Source organism: Peromyscus leucopus, chromosome 2 (genome assembly GCF_004664715.2).
Source record: "Peromyscus leucopus breed LL Stock chromosome 2, UCI_PerLeu_2.1, whole genome shotgun sequence".
Taxonomy (NCBI): Eukaryota; Metazoa; Chordata; class Mammalia; order Rodentia; family Cricetidae; genus Peromyscus; species Peromyscus leucopus.
Window position 1 is genome coordinate 115,336,431 of NC_051064.1, and position 18,865 is coordinate 115,355,295.

General features: G+C 38.2%; 1 protein-coding gene across 2 annotated transcripts in view; it reads left to right on the top strand.

The window, feature by feature from the left end:
• The window catches only part of LOC114707395 (putative selection and upkeep of intraepithelial T-cells protein 1 homolog), a 40,739-nt gene that overhangs the window by 11,698 nt on the left and 10,176 nt on the right, over window positions 1–18,865 (top strand). For both annotated transcript variants that reach the window (XM_037202823.1, XM_037202824.1), the window contains exons 2-5: window positions 6,416–6,499; window positions 11,722–12,069; window positions 12,524–12,805; window positions 16,057–16,164. In XM_037202823.1, coding sequence (XP_037058718.1) covers window positions 6,421–6,499; window positions 11,722–12,069; window positions 12,524–12,805; window positions 16,057–16,164 — 817 coding nt within the window. In that variant the 5' untranslated portion in view covers window positions 6,416–6,420. The remainder of the gene's footprint in view (window positions 1–6,415; window positions 6,500–11,721; window positions 12,070–12,523; window positions 12,806–16,056; window positions 16,165–18,865) is intronic.

The window sequence follows — 18,865 nt, forward strand, 5'->3', positions numbered from 1 at the left end:
TAAATAGCTCTGTATGCTGTTAAAGTGTTGCTCTGATTGGTTAATAAATAAAGTGCTAATTGCCCAGTAGCCAGGCAGGAAGTATAGGTGGGATAAAGAGAGAAGAGAATTCTGGGAACAGGAAGGCTGAGTATTGGTGAAATTATTGAGGCCACTCCACGTAGTTAAAAGGGAGGTTTATTTTGTGGGGTAAATTACAGATGAATGGATAGTTTACAGAGTCTGGGAAAGGCATGGTGCAGTCCGGCGGTATTCTCTGGAGAACTCTGCTTGGTCTACCTCCAGCAACCAGGGTCCAGGAACTAAGAGAGCATGTGCATCTGGAACCCGGGTCTTCAGTGGCCTCTCTCAGCCCCACCTTGTAGGCATGACCGTTACCGAAGCCTCAGAGGGGGTTGGAGCTTCCAGGTCAAAGCTGGAATGGCTACCCACTACAGCTGAGTCAGGAGTTGCCAGCCAAACACAGAGGAAGCAAGATGTAAAGATACCAGTAAGCAATGAGCCACATGGTAAAGTATAGATTTATAGAAATGGGTTAATTTAAGATGTAAGATCTGGCCGGGCGGTGGTGGCGCATGCCTTTAATCCCAGCACTCGAGAGGCAGAGCCAGGCGGATCTCTGTGAGTTCGAGGCCAGCCTGGGCTACCAAGTGAGTCCCAGGAAAGGCGCAAAGCTACACAGAGAAACCCTGTCTCGAAAAACCAAAAAAAAAAAAAAAAAAAAAGATGTAAGATCTGGCTAGCAAGAAGCCTGAGCCATTAGGCCATACAGTTTTAATTAATACAAACCTCTATGTGTTTATTTGGGTCTGAGAGGCTGTGGGCCTGGTCGGGACTGGAGACAACTCCAGCTACAGTAAGTCAATAAGTGTACTGACTAAAGTAAAATTTTAATGTTATATTCTAAAAGCCATTTTTGTTTTTTAAAATAATTTGTGGTTCTGTTGCTTTATAAGCATTCATATTATTGTGCAACTATCACTCTCATCCATATCCAGTCATTTTTCACCCTCCTGAGCTGAAACTCTGTTCATTATATACTATACTATTTTGTTTGCATTGGTACCTGCCCTCTATAGGTTCTGGATTTATTTCCTTAGTTCATTCATCTATGTATTTGAATTCTCTATATGGTCATTCATCTTTCTCACAAATAGGACTCTGAAATTTTTCTCTGCCATTTCAGCCTTCTTAGTTACTTTTATTTCCACTGTTCAGGAGTTGTGAGGTTGTGAATATGTCACATTGAGTTGTTTAATATTCTTTGTTGTATTTTAAACATATGTTGAGGTGGATGTATCTTCACTTTTATCTTTCGCCTTTCCCGTGCTCTTTTTATTGTTTGATTTGTTTTATATGAACCCTCCCATAGGGCTCTATCTTAGTTAGGATTTCTATTTCTGTGAAGAGACACTGGGACCATGAACACTCTTATAAAGGAACACATTGAATTAGGGCTTACTTACAATCCAGAGGTTTAGTCCATTATTGTCATATCCGGAAACACGGTGCAGTGCAGGCAGACATGGTACTAGAGAAGGAACTGAGAGTTGTACATCTTGATCTACAGGTAGCAGAAATGACTGTGACACACTAGCCAGGCTTGAGCTTCTGAGACCTCACAGCCTACCTCCTCTAATAAGGCCACACATCTTCCAAAAGGCCATATCTCCTAATAGTGCCAATCCCTATGGGCCTATAGAGTCCATTTTTATTCAAACCACTACATTCCACTCCCTGGCCCCCATAGGCTCATAGCCTTATCATAATGCAAAATGTATTTAGTCCAACTTCAAAAGTCACCATAGTCTACAACAGTCTCAAACTTGTTTAAATGTCGAATTCTGAAGACTCTACAGAGACTCATGGCAATCTCCTAACTGTAAATCTTCATAAAATCAAAATGAAAAGTAGATCACATACTTCCAACATACAATGGCACAGGATATATATTACTGTTCCAAAATGGAGCATAATGAGGAAATACTGGACCAAAGCAAGACAGAAAGCCAGCTGGGCAAACTTCAAACTCTGCATCTCTATGTCTGATATCAAAGCACTCTTCAGCTCTCCAACTCCTTACAGATTTGTTGATTATAACACACTTCTTTCTCTTGGGCTGGATCTGCTCCCTGTTAGCAGCTCTCCTTGACAGGTATCCCAAAGCTCTGACTTCTCCAACATTTTGGGGTCTCCAAGGTAACCCAGGCTTCATCTTAACAGCTTTACATAATGACATCTCTAGACCTCCATGCAGGGATACCACTGTCACACATATGGCCTCAGTGATTTTCCTTGATTGTGGAAGGAGATTTTATTACCCTGTTCTTCTATCCTTGACTCTAAAGTCAGAACCATGTTGCCAAATCTGCCAAGTTTTACTGCTTGCTGGGGCCGGAACATATCCCACTCATTCAATTACATCTTCACCAGCTTTCTGCTTTCAATGGTTTTCTTCACTACTTAAGCTTGGCTATCCTGAAACATTCTCCACAGACCAGGCTAGCCTCAAACTCAGAGATCCAACAGCCTCTGCCTCTGGAGTGCTGGGATTAAAGGTATGTACCACCACACCCAACTCTAAGCTTTTTCTTAATTCCTTTTCACAAGTTGGAAACTTATGTGAGTGGGATCTTCCTCTGAGGTTATAACTCCTTTTATTACATTTATTAATCTGTTTATCTCCTTAAACACAAGACTTAGCTCCATTCCATTTCCTGGTTTTGTTTTCTCCTAATCTTGCTCCTTTTAATTATAAATCTTTATAAACATAAATATTGGTAACCACATGACAGAGTCTATGGTTTTGAGACTGCTTTGAGATTTTTCTCTTCCCATGGAATTCCAAATCGCTTCACTTTAGCATCAGGCAGACTCTTTGGACAAGGGCACAAGGCAGTGACATTCTTCACCAAAATACCACAAGAACTATCTCTAGGCAACATACTAAATTTATTCTCCTCTGAAACTTCCTAAGCAAGCCCCCTACAGTTAAAATCATTCTCATCACCATTGTCTTCCATGATTGTACTAGTACAGTCCATTAAGCAATACTTGAAACATTCCACTGCTTTCCTAACCCAAAGTACCAAAGTTCAAATTCCTCTAAACAAAAAACATAGTCAGGCCTATGACAGCAATATCTCAATCCCTGATACCAATTCCTGTCTTAGTTACTGTTTCTAATTCTGTGAGGAGACACTATGACCACAGCAGCTCTTATAGAGGAAAAACATTTAATTGGGGTGGCTTACATTTTCAGAGGTTTAGTCCATTATCATCATGGTGCGACATGGTGACATGCAGGCAGACAAGATGCAGTGGAAGTAGCTGAGTGTCCTACATCTTGATTTGCAGGCAACAGGAAGTGGTCTGAGACAGTCGGTGTGGCTTGAGCATATATGAGACTTCAAAGCCCACTTCCATAGTGACATACTTCCTCCAACAAGGCCATACTTCCTCCAACAAAGCCTCACTTCCTAATTATGCCATTCTCTGTGAACTAATAGGGACCAATTACATTCAAACTACCATACTTTGCTAATGCAAATAATGCAAAACTCTTCACGTTAGCCTCAGGCAGATATTTTGGGCAAGGACAAAAAGTAGCCACATTCTTTGTCAAAGTATCACAAGAACAGTCTCTAGGTCACATACTGAAATTCTTCTCCTCTGAACTCTCTTAAGCCAGGTCCCCACAGTTCAAATCACCTTCAGCACCACTGTCATCCATGGTTCTACTAATATAGCCCATTAATCCCCACTTACAGCATTCAGCTGTTTTTCAAATGCAAAGTCCACACCTCCAAACAAAAGCATGGTCAGTCCTATCAGAGCAATTCCTCAGTCCCTTGTACCAACTTCTGTCTTAGTTATGATGTCTATTGCTATGAAGAGACACCATGACCATGGCAACACTTATAAAGGAAAACATTTTGTTGGGGATAGCTTATAATTCAGAGGTTTAAGAGCATTTTCATCATGATGGGAAGCATGGTGACATGAAGACAAACTTGGTACTGTAAAAGCAGCTGAATCTTGATCTGCAAGCAGCAGAAGTGACCATGACATGTTAGCCAGGCTTGAGTTTCTGAGCCCTTGAAGCCCACCCCCTAGTGGAACACTGTAGCTTGAGTTTTTCTGCCTTTCCCACAGTCAGGACAAATCTCTGCCACCCGCCAGTCCCACAGCCGCTCAGACCCAACCAAGTAAACACAGAGACTTATATATTGCTTCAAACTGTATGGCCGTGGCAGGCTTCTTGCTAACTGTTATTTTATCTTAAATTAACCATTTCCTTTTATCTTAAATTAACCATTTCCATAAATCTATGCCTTGCCACGTGGCTGGTGGCTTACCGGCGACTTCACATGCTGCTGGTCATGGCGGAGGCTGCAGCGTCTCTGGTCATTGCGGCGGCTGCAGCGTCTCTTTCTGCCTTTCTGTCCTTTTATTTCTCCTCTCTGTTAGTCCCACCTATCTTTCCTGCCTAGCCACGGCCGATCAGGTTTTATTTATTAACCAATCAGAACAACTTGACATACAGACCATCCCCCAGCACAGCCAAGTGCAGACCATCTCAAACACCTGCACTCAGGCCCATGGTCCTAATCATCCTCTATACGGACCTGCTGGGTAAAGCCACGAGGAACCCAAGAAGGGCTCCCACAGGACATACAGAACATCCCACAGCAGAACACCTCCTCCCAAAAGGCCATATGTTTTTCAACCAGGCCATACCTCCTACAGTGCCACTCCCTATGAGCCTATGGGGGCCATTTTTATTCAAACCACCACTAATTCTAATAATAAATACAATGATGAAGAAAATATCTCCTGTAGCTGAAAAACCTGAAGTGATAGAGTTCTCATAACTTGCCTAGGCCTATTCAGCTAAATGGTAAAGCCAGGATTTCAACTTATGTGATATTAATATGAGATCCTGAGTTAGCTACAATGCATGCTATCACTTATTCTCTTTATAGTTTGCCCATCTTAAGGTAAGATTTATGTTAATACAGCATATAAAGGCTTTATTAATTTCCCTCTGCTTCACTCCTTAGTCTTACTATGTTTTCCTCAACTTACCATTGCTCAATAGCAATTCTACATTTGGCATCTGATAAATGTCTTTATTGCCTTTATGATTTTTAAGAAATACAGGTCATTATTCACAATGTAGATATACCATTTTAGTAATGTGAGAATCTAGGTAAGTCCAGGATTACTACTAAATTTGTCTGTTTAAACAAGGTATTATAGTATTTTTATATTGCTGTTACTATTTAACTCTTTGTTTTTCTATAATTCCAGTACTTGGTGAGTATCTCTTGGAGTACAGAAATAGGAAATTCCTACATCTGTTTCCAGAGCTACATATCAAGTAGAACTTTTTAAATAATCCTTTGTATTTATCTGAAAAATATAACTTCATCTTCCCTTGACCTTGAACTTTAGAGTAAGGACCACAAATATGTTTGTGGTGGTTTGAATAAGCATGCTCCCATAGAATCACGTGTTTGAATGCTTGACCCATAGGGAGTGGCATTATTAGGAGGTGTGCCCTTGTTGGAGTACATGTGGCCTTGTTGGGGGAAGTGTGTCACTGTGGGGTGTACTTTGAGGTCTCAGATGCTCAAGCTAGGCCTAGTGTGGCTAGATTTCCACTGCCTGCAGATGAAGATGTAGAAATCTCAGCTCCCTCTCCAAAACCTTCTGCCTGCATGCCACCATGTTTCCCACTACAACAATAATTGACTAGACCTTTGAAACTGTAAGCCAGGCCTAATTAAATGTTTTCCTTTATAAGAGTTGCTGTGGTCATGGTGTCTCTTCACAGCAACTGAAACTCTAACAAGTTAGGCAATGTCTCAATTAACAGAAAAATTAATGGGGTTCTTAAAGTGTCATAGAAGAAAGTTATTTCCTCTATATAAAATGATTAATTACTTTCTACCATAAATTAAGATAAATATGACTTTATTTTTTTCTGTATAGCAATTAATAAATATATCAAATGATTCCATTAGCTTTGGAAATCTGGACATGTTCCCCGTTTCCATCAACTTTGGGGAAGAAAGCAGGCTCATGGAGTTTTCAAAAAAAAAACAAACAGAAAATAATATCCATTCAAGCCTTGGAGAAGACAATCCTGTAAAAATAAGTAAATTTCTGGGAAGATATAGTCATTTTATTGAGCCTTCTTATCATGTGTCATATTTGCTAATAAAATTTCAGAATGCTAAATAGCACAAAGAAAATGAATCTCCTGACATGAATTTGTTGTTAACCTGGGATTAAAAGATGATGACAGCCACAGCTGGAAGACAGTGCTTTAGGCAGTTGTGGATTTATCTGATTTCTGCAACGTCTTTCTCATGTTTTCACTGGTTGTGAATTTGCTTTCTTTTTGCAGGTGTGATGGATGATGGAAAAGTACTTGTTTACAGACTCGGTATTGTTGCCATGTGCCTCCTTCATATGGTAACACTGAGGGCAGGTATGAATTTCTCACTTTCCCTCATGAACTTTGTCCATAACAAGTTTGCAAAGAAAGAAAATGTCAATGGCTCTGTTGCCAACTTGAGGAAATCTAGAATTATCTGGGCAACAAGCATCTGGGCACACCCATAGGAGACCATATTAAATAGGTAAACTGAGATAGGAAGACCCATCAACTGTGGATGGCTCAATTCCCCAGGATGAGATCCTGGACTGTATGAAAAGGAGAAAGTGGTCTGAGTACAAGTAGTCACTCCTCTCTACTTGCTTGTGAATACAATGCAAAAGCCAGCATGTGGATCAATGGAATAGACTATAAAGATAAATTCTCACAAATAAAGACAAGTGACTTTTTACAAGATGGAGGAAAAAATGGCCTTTCAACAAATGGTGCTGAGAAAACCAATATACATGTGTAAGATGTTAAAACTATAGCCCATCCTGGTCATGTATAAAAACCAGTTCAATATATAGAAAGATTTTAATTTAAAATCTTAATTTCTGAAACAGAGGGAAAATATGAGAAAACATTTTAAGATATAAATATAGGAAAGGACTTTCTGAATAGAACTCCAAACATTCAAAAAATAATGCCATAAACAGAAAAATGGGATTGTATGATATTAAAATATCTCTGTACAGGAAAGAAAGCAGATGTTTGAATGAATGACATACAGTATAAGAGAAAAATATTTACTAACACTACCTCTGACAGAGGACTAATATGTAGAATATATAAAGAACTCATAAAACTAAATACCAAAAAATCCAACAATCTGATCAATAAACAGTCTAGTTAAATAAAGAGTTCTTAAAGATGAAGTACAAACAACAAGTAAACATGAAAAAAGTTTGACATGATTAATTATCAGAGAAAATAAAATTAAATTACATTATGATTTCATCTACCGTGGTTAGAATGACAATCATTAAGAAAATAAATGAATGTTGGCAAGTGTGCTGAAAGAAGTGTGTTGTACACTATTGGTCATAATCTGGATTAGTTTAGCCACCACTGATATCAATATGTAGGATCGAAAACAAGCAAAACAAAACAAAACTAAAGTTCATCATATTATCCAGCTATACCACCCTTGGTTATTTACTGAAGGATTCTAAGCCAACATACCACACTGTTACTTGTACATACATGTTTATTGCACCATAACCCACAGTAGCTATGGAGTGAACCTTTGTATCCATCAATAGAGAAATACATGAGTAAAATAATATTCAACTCTATAGTAGAACAAAATTTCACTTGAAAGATAGTGGATTCAATACATTAATGCAGATTAATACATTAAGCAAATTAGTTAGACAAAGAAAGACAAATACTGCATGTCTTCTTTAATTTGTGAGTCCTGTATTTTAGATAAATGCATAAAAGTGTGCTTGTGTATATAGCATGAAAGTAGGAGTCAAACTAATGGATTAAAGATGACAGCAGGAAAAGGAGAAGAGAAAGGAAAGTATTAATGGCTTGTTGGGGGCGTGGGACTTATCGAAAGTATATTATACACTTAAAAGAAAATGTCCCTAAGATACCACCACCTATATATAATGGATGTATACAAATTAAAAAAAAAAAAAAAAAACAGAAATGAAACTACCATACAGTGATTTTTAAAGTGAGCTGCTGATGCCTTTTGCAAGTCTAAGGCCCTGACACTCCCTATTTTGCTATGGAGTGGTTCCACTTAGATATATAAGAGCGCTGCCAATCTTGAGAGTTCCATGTCTACCATCCTTTTCTAAATGATGGTCCTCTGTGTCTCTGCAAAGTCTTTGTCTGTGGCTTCCTACTTTGCAACCCTGAAATGGTTACTCAAATAGAAGGCTGTTGTGTGCTACTGCCACCTGGTGGTTTTAGGTTGTTCCAGCTAGCAGATCCTGAAATGCTTAAACTCAGAAATCCTCATGGCTGCACCTGGTGTCATACAGAATTTCACCACTCTTGAAATGTCATATGATCCACCTACTCCTCTCTTTTCTCTCCCCTTAAGAACCCCATCAACCATCTTTTGTACTCTACAGCTTTGCTTTTTCTAGAAGGCCACACACTTGAAACCATACAAGCTTTAATAATAGACAATATTCCATTGTATAAATGTGCCACATTTTGTTTGTTCAGAATGTTGAACAAACATTCTGTTGAAGAATATTCAAATTCATCCAAATTTGAACAAGTATTAGTAGTGATGCTATAAACATTTTGCATGGACCTATTTTTCAAATCCTTTATATCATATCTAGGCATATGAAGTATGGAGGCTCAATACTATGGTAAGTCTATGGTTAATTTGGTTAAAAAAAGAGAAAGAGAGAGAGAAAAAGAGAAAGAGAGGGAGAAGGGGAAGGAAGGAAGGACGAAGATGTGTCTCTGCTCTTCCTCAACTGCATAAGGCACCTTCTGATTGGTTTAATAAAAAGCTGAACAGCCAATAGCCAGGCAGGAGAGAATTGGTGGAACTTACAGGCAGAGATAGGAACTCTGGGAAAAAAATCTGAGATGTGGGAGATTCACCAGCTAGATAGAGTTAGAGGTAAGGTGCTGAGGAGAGGTAACAAGCCATGTGGCAGAACATAGATTAATATAAATGGGTTAATTTAAGTTTTAAGAGCTATTTGAGAACAAGCCTAAGCTAAGGCCAAGCTTTCATGATTAATTAAAAGTCTCCATGCCATTATTCGACAGCTAGTGATATAAAGAAAGAGCCTCTAAACAGGTGTGTTAACATCCATTAGAACAAGGGTAGCCTTTGAGGGACTGCATCCATGAGGGAATCTTACTCTTCTTCCTGTACCAGCCATCAGATGCCAATAGCTTCTCAGCTAGAGGTGGGATCTCCTCCATTCATCTTGGGATTTGGGTAAGCTTAAACTTGTGCATGCAGCCACAGCTACTGTGAATTTATGTGTGTGAAAGTTTAAACCAGACAGAATTGTCTTTTCTCCACAGACCCCAGAAGTCATCCTTGTCACAAGCAAAATTTCCCTAAGTATTTGCATCTCTAAACTGTCCCATTGAGATCTCTTCTTATGGACTAATTTGAGATTATAAGAACATTCATTGAATATATGCAGTGAATTTTAAAATCTTGTAGAGATATGCTAAACACAGCGGGGTGGGGGATTAAAGAAGAAATTTCTCTAAAAAGTTCATTGATATGCCGTGTGTGTGTATGTTTCTTCACATTGATGCATTGATATGTGGTTTTGCCATATGGTTTAAAATTTCCAGTGCACCTTTGAGAAGGTTTCTTTCTTTCTTTCCTTTAAGATTTTTATAAACTCAAATATGTGTTAAGCCAAGTACTGGTCAACTGTAGGAAAATCTAGAATTGCATTTGAAAGTTTTGACTCTAAACTCCACATGATCATCTGCAGTGGTCTAGTTATATTCAAAGGAAAAACAAAACAAATAACTTGTCCTCTTAGCATGAGGACATTTGGAAGAGTAGGTTTTAGTACTTTATTCTGTCTTTCTGGTAAAACTAAAAAGAAATAAAATAGAGTTCCATAATAAAAAAATAGAGGATAAAGGAAATAAAAAATTTAAATTTTTCATATATACATACTATATTTACATCACTTCCACCACTCCCTCTTCCCATCCAGCTTCTCCCACACACACAATCCTTCTCAAACCCACAGCTTATTCTATATTACACACACACACACACACACACACACACACCCTACCGAGTCCATTTAGTGTTGCTCATAGGTATGAGTATTTAAGACTGACCACTTGTGAATGAATAATTTATGAGGGGGCTGATTCATGGAGAAGACTGATTCTCCTCTTTCTTGGCCACCATTAATTGCTGTACTTCTTCATCTAAGGGTGATTGAAACCTAGTGAAATTTCCCCCTCCCACATCAGCATGTCAACCTGTGTTGACGGGGCCTGTTTAAATGACCACATTGTTGAGGCTTCATGGGTGCAGCTGCCTTCACATATGGGAAATATTATCTCACACAGGTGAATCCTGGTTCTCTGGTTCCTACAGTTATACCACCTATTTTCTGTGATGTTCCTTAATCTGCTATTTTGTAGATGTATTAGTTGCGGCTGTGCACCCCACAGTTAATTGTTCTCTGCATTTTGACAAATTGAGAATTTCTGTAGTCATTTCCACATGCTTCAAAAAGAAGTTTTGTTTTTTCATACAATATATTTTGATCATATTATTTCCCCTCTCCCTACTCCTCCCAAATCCCCATACATCCTTTACCTGCCTACATCATTCTCTTGTTCCCCCACCCCTTCTTCTCTCTCTCTCTCTAAAAAGTCAAGCAGAGATGGCTCAGTTAGTAAAATTCTTGCCACAAAAAGAAGTTTTTGGTAATGGGGAAAGCTACATTTATATGTAGATATGAGGATATATCTTAGAATGCAGTTAGAAATTACATTAGTTTAGGAGAATGGCAGTAATAGGTTCTTGAAGACAAATTTAAACATGCAATGAATAAAAGTGTTTCAAATTAAAGAAAGTTAAGAGTAATCCAAGAAGCTTAAGCATAAAAGCAAATATATACAACAGCTCATTACAATTAACTGGATCAGGCCCTCTGGATAAGTGAGACAGTCGATTAGAACTGTTTGGGAGGCCCCCAGGCAGTGGGATGGGTACCTGTCCTTAGTGCATGAGCTGGGCTTTTGGAGCTTGGGGCCTATGCTGGGACACTTTGCTCACCCTGGGTGAAGGGAGGAGGGGACTGGACCTGCCTCAACTGAATCTACCAGCCTGAACTGAATGCCCTTGCCCTGGAGGAAATGGGAAGGGGGGGAGGTTGGGGCTGGGGCAGGAGGATGGAGGACAGGGCAATCCGTGTCTGATATGTAAAATTAAATTAAATTATAAAATTAAAAAATAATAATAACTAAAAATAATAAATAAAAAAGAATAATGAATAGTAGAATCATTCAGAGAAAGAATGAAATAGAATGAAAGAAGAGACAACTACTGGGCTGATAGCAATTATCTTAGGAAGCCATTTAGCAACAATGGAAATTATACACATTTCATAAGGGGAATATTTTGGTGAGCCACCATTGAACTCATGTAAAATTAAGATTTTTTTTTTCTTAACAGTATGCTGGGGGAAAAATGACCCACAGTAAAAATGTGTTTGTGTGTTTTGAGGAAGGGGTGACTTAGTGGGTTTCCTTGATTAAGGCATTCACATTTTGGTTCTTGTTTCTCTTCCCAGAACGATTTACAGTGACTGGATTAGAGAAGCCAGTCTTGGCTCCATTTGGTGCAGTACTTGAGCTCAGTTGTCAGCTGTCTCCACCACAAAATGCCCAGCACATGGAGATCCGCTGGTTCAGGACCCACTATACACAACCTATTAACCTATACGAGGATGGCAAAGACCTGTTTGGGAAAATTATCCCCAAGTATGTGGAGAGAACAGAGCTCCTGAAAGATGCCATTGGAGAAGGGAAAGTGACCCTCAGGATCTTTAATGTCAATCCTGATGATGACGGGCACTACCACTGCATCTTCAAAGATGGCAAGTTCTATGAAGAGCACATCACAGAAGTCAAGGTCATAGGTAAGCATGGATTCCTCTGAAACTAATACAATGATTCACATATAAGAAAAATGTCCACTTATAAATTCTAAAAAGAATTGAATCTTGCATGGTTTTGTTGCTTTTTATAATCTAAAACTTAAACTCAGTTGTTTTGATTTATTAAATAGTAAATATTTTACTGAAAGAAAAACTAAATGAAACAAAGAGGCCTTTCATCACCAGACTTATTTAGAACAGTAAGTCTGCTTATTAGTATAATAGATGCTAATTGTGTGTTATGTCTTCTCCAACTTTCCATCTGGTGCCATCTCTTTTAATTGATTTATTATGTCAGTTAGATCCCCATAGAGTTTTGACTATCCTTATATGTACAGACAGTGGAGTTAATATAGAGGAGGAATGGTTTTCTTTTTGTGGTCTTTTCTTCTTTCCATCCACTATACACTACTAATTCCCCCTTGTTTATAACCAGCTGGGAGCTCCCGGGTTCAGATTCTTGTTCATCCTCCTACTACCAAAGGTGTGATAGTGGAATGTCACTCCAGAGGTTGGTTCCCACAACCTCACTTGGAATGGAGAGACAGCAGAGGAGGGGTCATTCCAGCTGCATCGAAATCCCATTCACGGAATGAAGACAAATTGTTTGATATGAAGATGACACTTCTCCTTAGAGACAGTTCCCTCAGGAATGTCACTTGTTGCATTTGGAACCGTCTAACAGGCCAAGAGGAAAGCACAAGCATTGTTCTACCAGGTGAAATTCGTGTATTCACTCTTGAAATAAGTTTTATATAATTTATACTTGACACAAAACTCATGTGCCTTTTTCACTTGGCTACGGGCCATTACTTTCCCTTCATTTTATTCATCATCTCATCTGTTTTCTGATTGATTCCCTTTGCTAGATTCATTTCTTTCATCATTTTCCTAATACTGGAAATTTTTGTACATAAGATGCTGTTTTGTTTTGTTTTTCCTAGAGTAAAGTGTTGTTTAATGTTTGGCTAAATTGCTACTCATTTCTTAAAATGTTTTATCAACATTATTCATTGTAAAGAATATAAAAAGCTGAGAAATCCTTAAGAAAATACTCAACATCCTTAGCCACCAAGTAAATGTAGACTATAACTTTGAGATCTCATCCCAGTCAGAATGCTAAGGTTAAAAAAAAAGAATGACAAATGCTAGCAAGGGTATGGGAAAAGGGGTTGCTTAATTACTGGTAGTAGGAATGGACCTGGTAAAGCAACTATGGAAATCAGTGGAGAGATTCCTCAAGACCTAAAACTAGATTTACCCAATGATCCACTCATGGGCATATACCCTCAATACTGTACGTCTTATTATAGAGATACTTCATTGCCCATATTCATTGCTGTTATCTACAATAATAGCTAGGAATGGAAACAACCAAGATTTCTATCAAGTGATAAATGGATATTGAAAATATAGTGCATTTACACAATGAAACATTCAGCTATTAATAAAAATGAAACAAAGCTGCTTTTGTTACTAAGGTTCTATAGTAAAATTTGAGGTCATATACTGTAATACATTGAGCATATACAACCAACCACAAATCCTGATGTGAAGAAAAAGCCACACTTAATGGTGATGGTGGGAATGTAAACTGTTCTAACCACTATGGGAATAGTGGTTGAGGTTTTAAAAAAGCTGCAATAGGTTGCTAGAGTGATGGATCAGTGGTTAAGAGCACTTGTTGCTCCAGCAAGGGGCCCATGTTCAGTTCCTAGCATCCACATTGTGCCTCACAACTATCTTTAACTCCTTTTCCAAGGATTCTGGTATCCTCTTCTTACCTTCAGGAGTACCACACATGCACATGGTTCATATACATACATGTAAGCAAAGCACTCTTAAAATGAAATAAATAAGTCTTTTTAAAAGTCATTTAAAAACTCTGCAAATAGAAATATCATATATGAGTTATAATCCAGATGTACCATTTATACATACACAACAAAGGACTCTAGAAGTACTCACACATCTATGTTTATTCCATCATTTATCATAATAGCCAAGCTGTAAACACATAAGTCTGTAAGCAAATGTGGCATGTAATTTTATTCAGCCATAAAGAAGAATGAAGCTGCATCATTTGCTGGAAAATGTGTGCAGTTAGTGATAACATAAAGTGGAATAAGGCCAATTCAGAAGGACAAATATCACGTTTGCTGTCATTTGTGGACACACACATACACACACACACACACACACACACACACACACACACACACACACACATACACAAATGCAGAAAGGAGGATAGGGAAAGGACTAAGACTATTGAAAGGAATGGTGAGAAAAAAAGGAAGAGAAGGGAAATAAAAAGCATGTGATTATGAAATTGTCAAATTATGAAACCTGAATCTATGAATGCCAAGAACATATACCAATTTTAAAAAGAAATTAAATACATAAATATATTGTGCACATACATCTGTTACTGATGGAAGTATTACGGCAACTCCACATAGTTAAAAGGGAGGTTTTTTGGGGGGTTTTACTTACAACTAGTAAAGGAATAAGTTACAGAGTCTGGGAGAGGTGAAGTACGGCCCAGCAGTGTTCTCTGGAGAACTCTGCTCGGTCTACCATTCAACATCCAGGATTAACAGGAACCAATATAGCTGGCACATCCAGATCTTGGGTCTTAAGGGCTCCAGTCTTGGCCCGCCTCAGGGGCAGGCCATAGGTAGGTGTGACAGTTACCAGAAACCTCAGTGGGGGTAGTTCTTCCAGGTCAAAGCTGGAACAGCTACCCACTACAATCTGTAACAGTTATATCTTCTTGATTCACAGTTCCCTTTATCAATATATAATAAAATATATTTTAATAGCGATAAAGAGGTGTTCTTAATGCTCATAAGTTTTGCTTGAATCTCCCTGGTCAAATATAAGCATCCATGCTGTCTTAGCTTTCTATGACTGTGATAAACACCATGACCAAAAGCAACTTGGAATGAAAGTTTGATTTGGCTTACACTTCCAGTTCACAGTCCATCAATAAGGGAAGTCAGGACAAGTAGGAATAGAGGCAGGAACCATATAGGAAACCTGATCACTGGATTGATCTTCATGGCTTGATCAGTTTGTCTTCTTTTTTCTTTCTTTCTTTTTTCTTTCTTTCTTTCTTTCTTTCTTTCTTTCTTTCTTTCTTTCTTTCTTTCTTTCTTTCTTTCTTTCTTTCTTTCTTTCTTTCTTTCATTTCTTTTTTGAGATAGGGTTTCTCTGTGTAGCCCTATCTGTCCTGGAACTCACTCCATAGACCAGACTGTCCTCTACTCACAGAGATCCACCTGCCTCTGCCTCTGCTTCCTGAGTGCTGGGCAGATATTTTTTTTTCTTTATTCAAACCAGGTCTAGCTGCCCAGAGTTGGCACTGCCTAAAAGTGGGAGGGGTCCTCCCACATCAATCATTTTCTCTCTCCAGCATCAATCATTAAGAAAAGGTCCCAGAGATAGGCCCATGGGCCGATCTGATGAAGGCAATTCCTCAAACAATATTCTTCCTTCCAAGATCAGTGTAGTTGGTGTCAAACTGACACAAAACTAACTAGCACACTTGCCTTTTTATTGCTTCTACTCTCTGGGTCCATAGTTTTACCATTATTCAGTAAGAATATTTGGCATTGCATGTGCAATAACAGTTTAGACAGAACTGAAGCACTGATTTGGAACTGGCAGAAACCTGTGTTTCTTGACAGGGGAGATGACAAATTGGCTTTTCATCTTCTGTTACAGTCAGGGAGTTCATGAGACAGAAATGGTGGAAAGAGTGGCCTTTATTCTTTGCACCAACCACATACTAATTTACACCTATGCTACTTTTCACACAGTTCATATCAGCCTCTCTAAAACTGGCCTAAAGTTACCATCAAGGGTGGTAGAAATGGAGAAAGAAGAATTGGATATGCCATGCCACTCCTAATTGCGTTGGTCCAAACATTTCTAGGTGGTAAAATTTTTGGCTTTCTATTTCAGTCGAAATGTTTTCTTGGAATTTTATTTGGACGATGATTGTGGCTGTGATTCTGACTATGATGGCACTCTTCATAATAATACCCAGTATTAAACTACATATTCTAGAAGGTAAGTACATTTTCAGGATGGAAGAAGCAAAGTGGGAGAGGGAGAGGGACCTTATACTGCCTTACACTTCATCTGGAAGCCTGTCTGCAAGGATATTATTATGGGTCATACATTAGACATGTAACTTTATTCACAAAAGTCTCTCTCTTGCTGATGGAGCTGCTGACATTGTTCTTTGTGAAAGCCTTGCTTTTTTTTGCATTAGTCAAAATGAAAGTTCCTTTTCCTGTGGTGATAGATTAAAAAAAAATTGGAAAATTTCTTAACATCTAACATTTGTACACCCCTCTCTCAGCTTCAAGGATCCAATAGGCTCATTGTGGCCAGAAAGTAAAGTTCTAAACTGCACATTGCAGTAATGACTGCATAGTATCCATTCAGTGTAATACCAGGAAAACTGAGCCTACTGGGAGAGGTATACCAGTTGGATTATCAGAAGGTTTAATTTCCTAGGAGGAAAAAGGCATTCCTTTTTAACATTGCTATACTGGGAGGAAGTGAACTTGAATGAAAGGTCACAAGAAAAACTAAAAGACAAATATATATCTGTTCAGGTTTTAAGGGTGTGCTAATATTAATAACCTTGAACTAACAGATTCCATCATATGAAACTCTATCTTTCCAGTACGTACTCAAGGCCATTGAAAATTCTTCCATGTGCAGCTTAGTTGTTAGGTAAGGATTTGGGTATCAGAACTTGTGTGTTTCTCTCTTATTCTTGACTCCCCCTTTCATTCCCAGCTGAACTCCTTGCCTGAGTTCCATTATCTGAATTAAAAGAGGTGCCGTTATCAAAAACTGCATCTAAACCACACAGCAGAAAGCCCCAGACTCACTACATTTATTCTTGTTTATTGCTCTTTTGCAAAAGTAAACTCATACTTACCTTGTTCACTTCTTGTTACAACCTAGTTTGTTTGTTTGTTTTATAAGAAGTGGATCTTTGTTGCTGTTTCTCTTTATCGCTGAATCATTGAATGCATTTCCTTCTTCAGAATCTCAGATCCTTGCTAAGAGACTTGTAGTTAGAGACTTTTCTAAGAAGAACTTTGTCACCCAAATCCCCTCCAATTATTAAGTCTTTATCTATGATGCACTTTGAGCTGGTAACATTTTACTCATCTTGTCTTCAAAGTACTTCTATGTTGCTGGAGGGCTTTTCTCCAGGTTCCACCAAGCCCCACAGTCCCACAATCCATGTATAAAATAATCACTCAGACGCTTATATTACTTATAAACTGTATGGCCATGGCAGGCTTCTTGCTAACTGTTCTTATATCTTAAATTAACCAATTTCTATAAATCTGTACCTTGCCATGTGGCTCATGGCTTACCGGCATCTTTACATGCTGCTTGTCCTGGTGGTGGCTGGCAGTGTCTCTACCTCCTTCTTCCTGTTTCCCCAATTCTCCTCTCTCCTTGTCCCGCCTATACTTCCTGCCTGGTCACTGGTCATCAGTGTTTTTTTTATATAGAGCGATATCCACAGCACTTCTAGATCATTCTAAAAGAAGCAGAGTTGATCTAATAGTAGGAATTATATCATCTTAAGATGCTAGCACTTACTGAGGCTTTGCTACTGGCAAACCTTATTCAAAAAGTCTTATAGTTAGTAAGGCTCATAACCTGTGTTGTATATATTTAATTAAATAATATAATTAAATACTTATCTATCAAAATTACGTAAAAATTTTATATTTGCTCATATTAAATATTAAAATAGCAAGATTAAATATTGAACCTAAATCACATAGACACTAGTGGTAGGAGAAAAGACAATACAAGTCACACAAATATTCATATCTTACACTATACCTATTAAGTTTGACTGTGCCTATAATTCCCTAGCAGAGGAATGAATAATACTTAAGGTAGAAAATACATTATGGAGCACTTTCATGGAGAGAAGACACAGCCAAATTCTTCCACTATGTTATGCACTAAAAAAATATTTTAAAGGTCCTTTCATCAATAAAAATTCTTCTTTATTTAAATTTGCCTTTGACAAGATACTAGATTATATATTGTAATTTTTAGACATTTTCACTCTCTCATTAACTCTTTTAATATCCCTCACAATCCTACAGAATATCTTCTTCACAGGAAATACCCCAGCTACTTTTATGTTACTTATTTGTTTTGTTTTATTGGGTTTTGTAATCCATTAACTTTAACTGTATGAGAGGTTATTTACTGAAGCATGGGAAACTTAACAGTTGCTACATCACTGAAGAAAATAATTTACCCTTCTCTGGCAACTACCAACTGACAGTAGCTCCTGGGGGGAGGAGCGAGGTCTCATAAATCCCTCATACATCAGTGATAGAATAAATACAAGTCCACCTTGCACAGGAAAACACAGCTGCAATGAGTTCATAAACATAACAGCCATACTATGTCTAAAAATCATAATCTGGTCTTTATATTTTTTTCCATCACCACCCCAAACCTGCTTCTGCCATGTTTCTTGAAACCTGGGTGGGATCGTATGTATTCTATTTATGGCTGAGCATCCAACAGTCACTTATTATCCACACTTTGACAAGTTATGAGTCTCTACATTAACCATCACCCACTGCAAACAGAATTCTCTTTCTCTAACCAAGGATGAGATCAACACTACCCTATGAGTTTAAATACAAATATTTGGAAGCTACTTTGACAACATCCACATTTACAAAAACTACAGTAGTATGTTCCC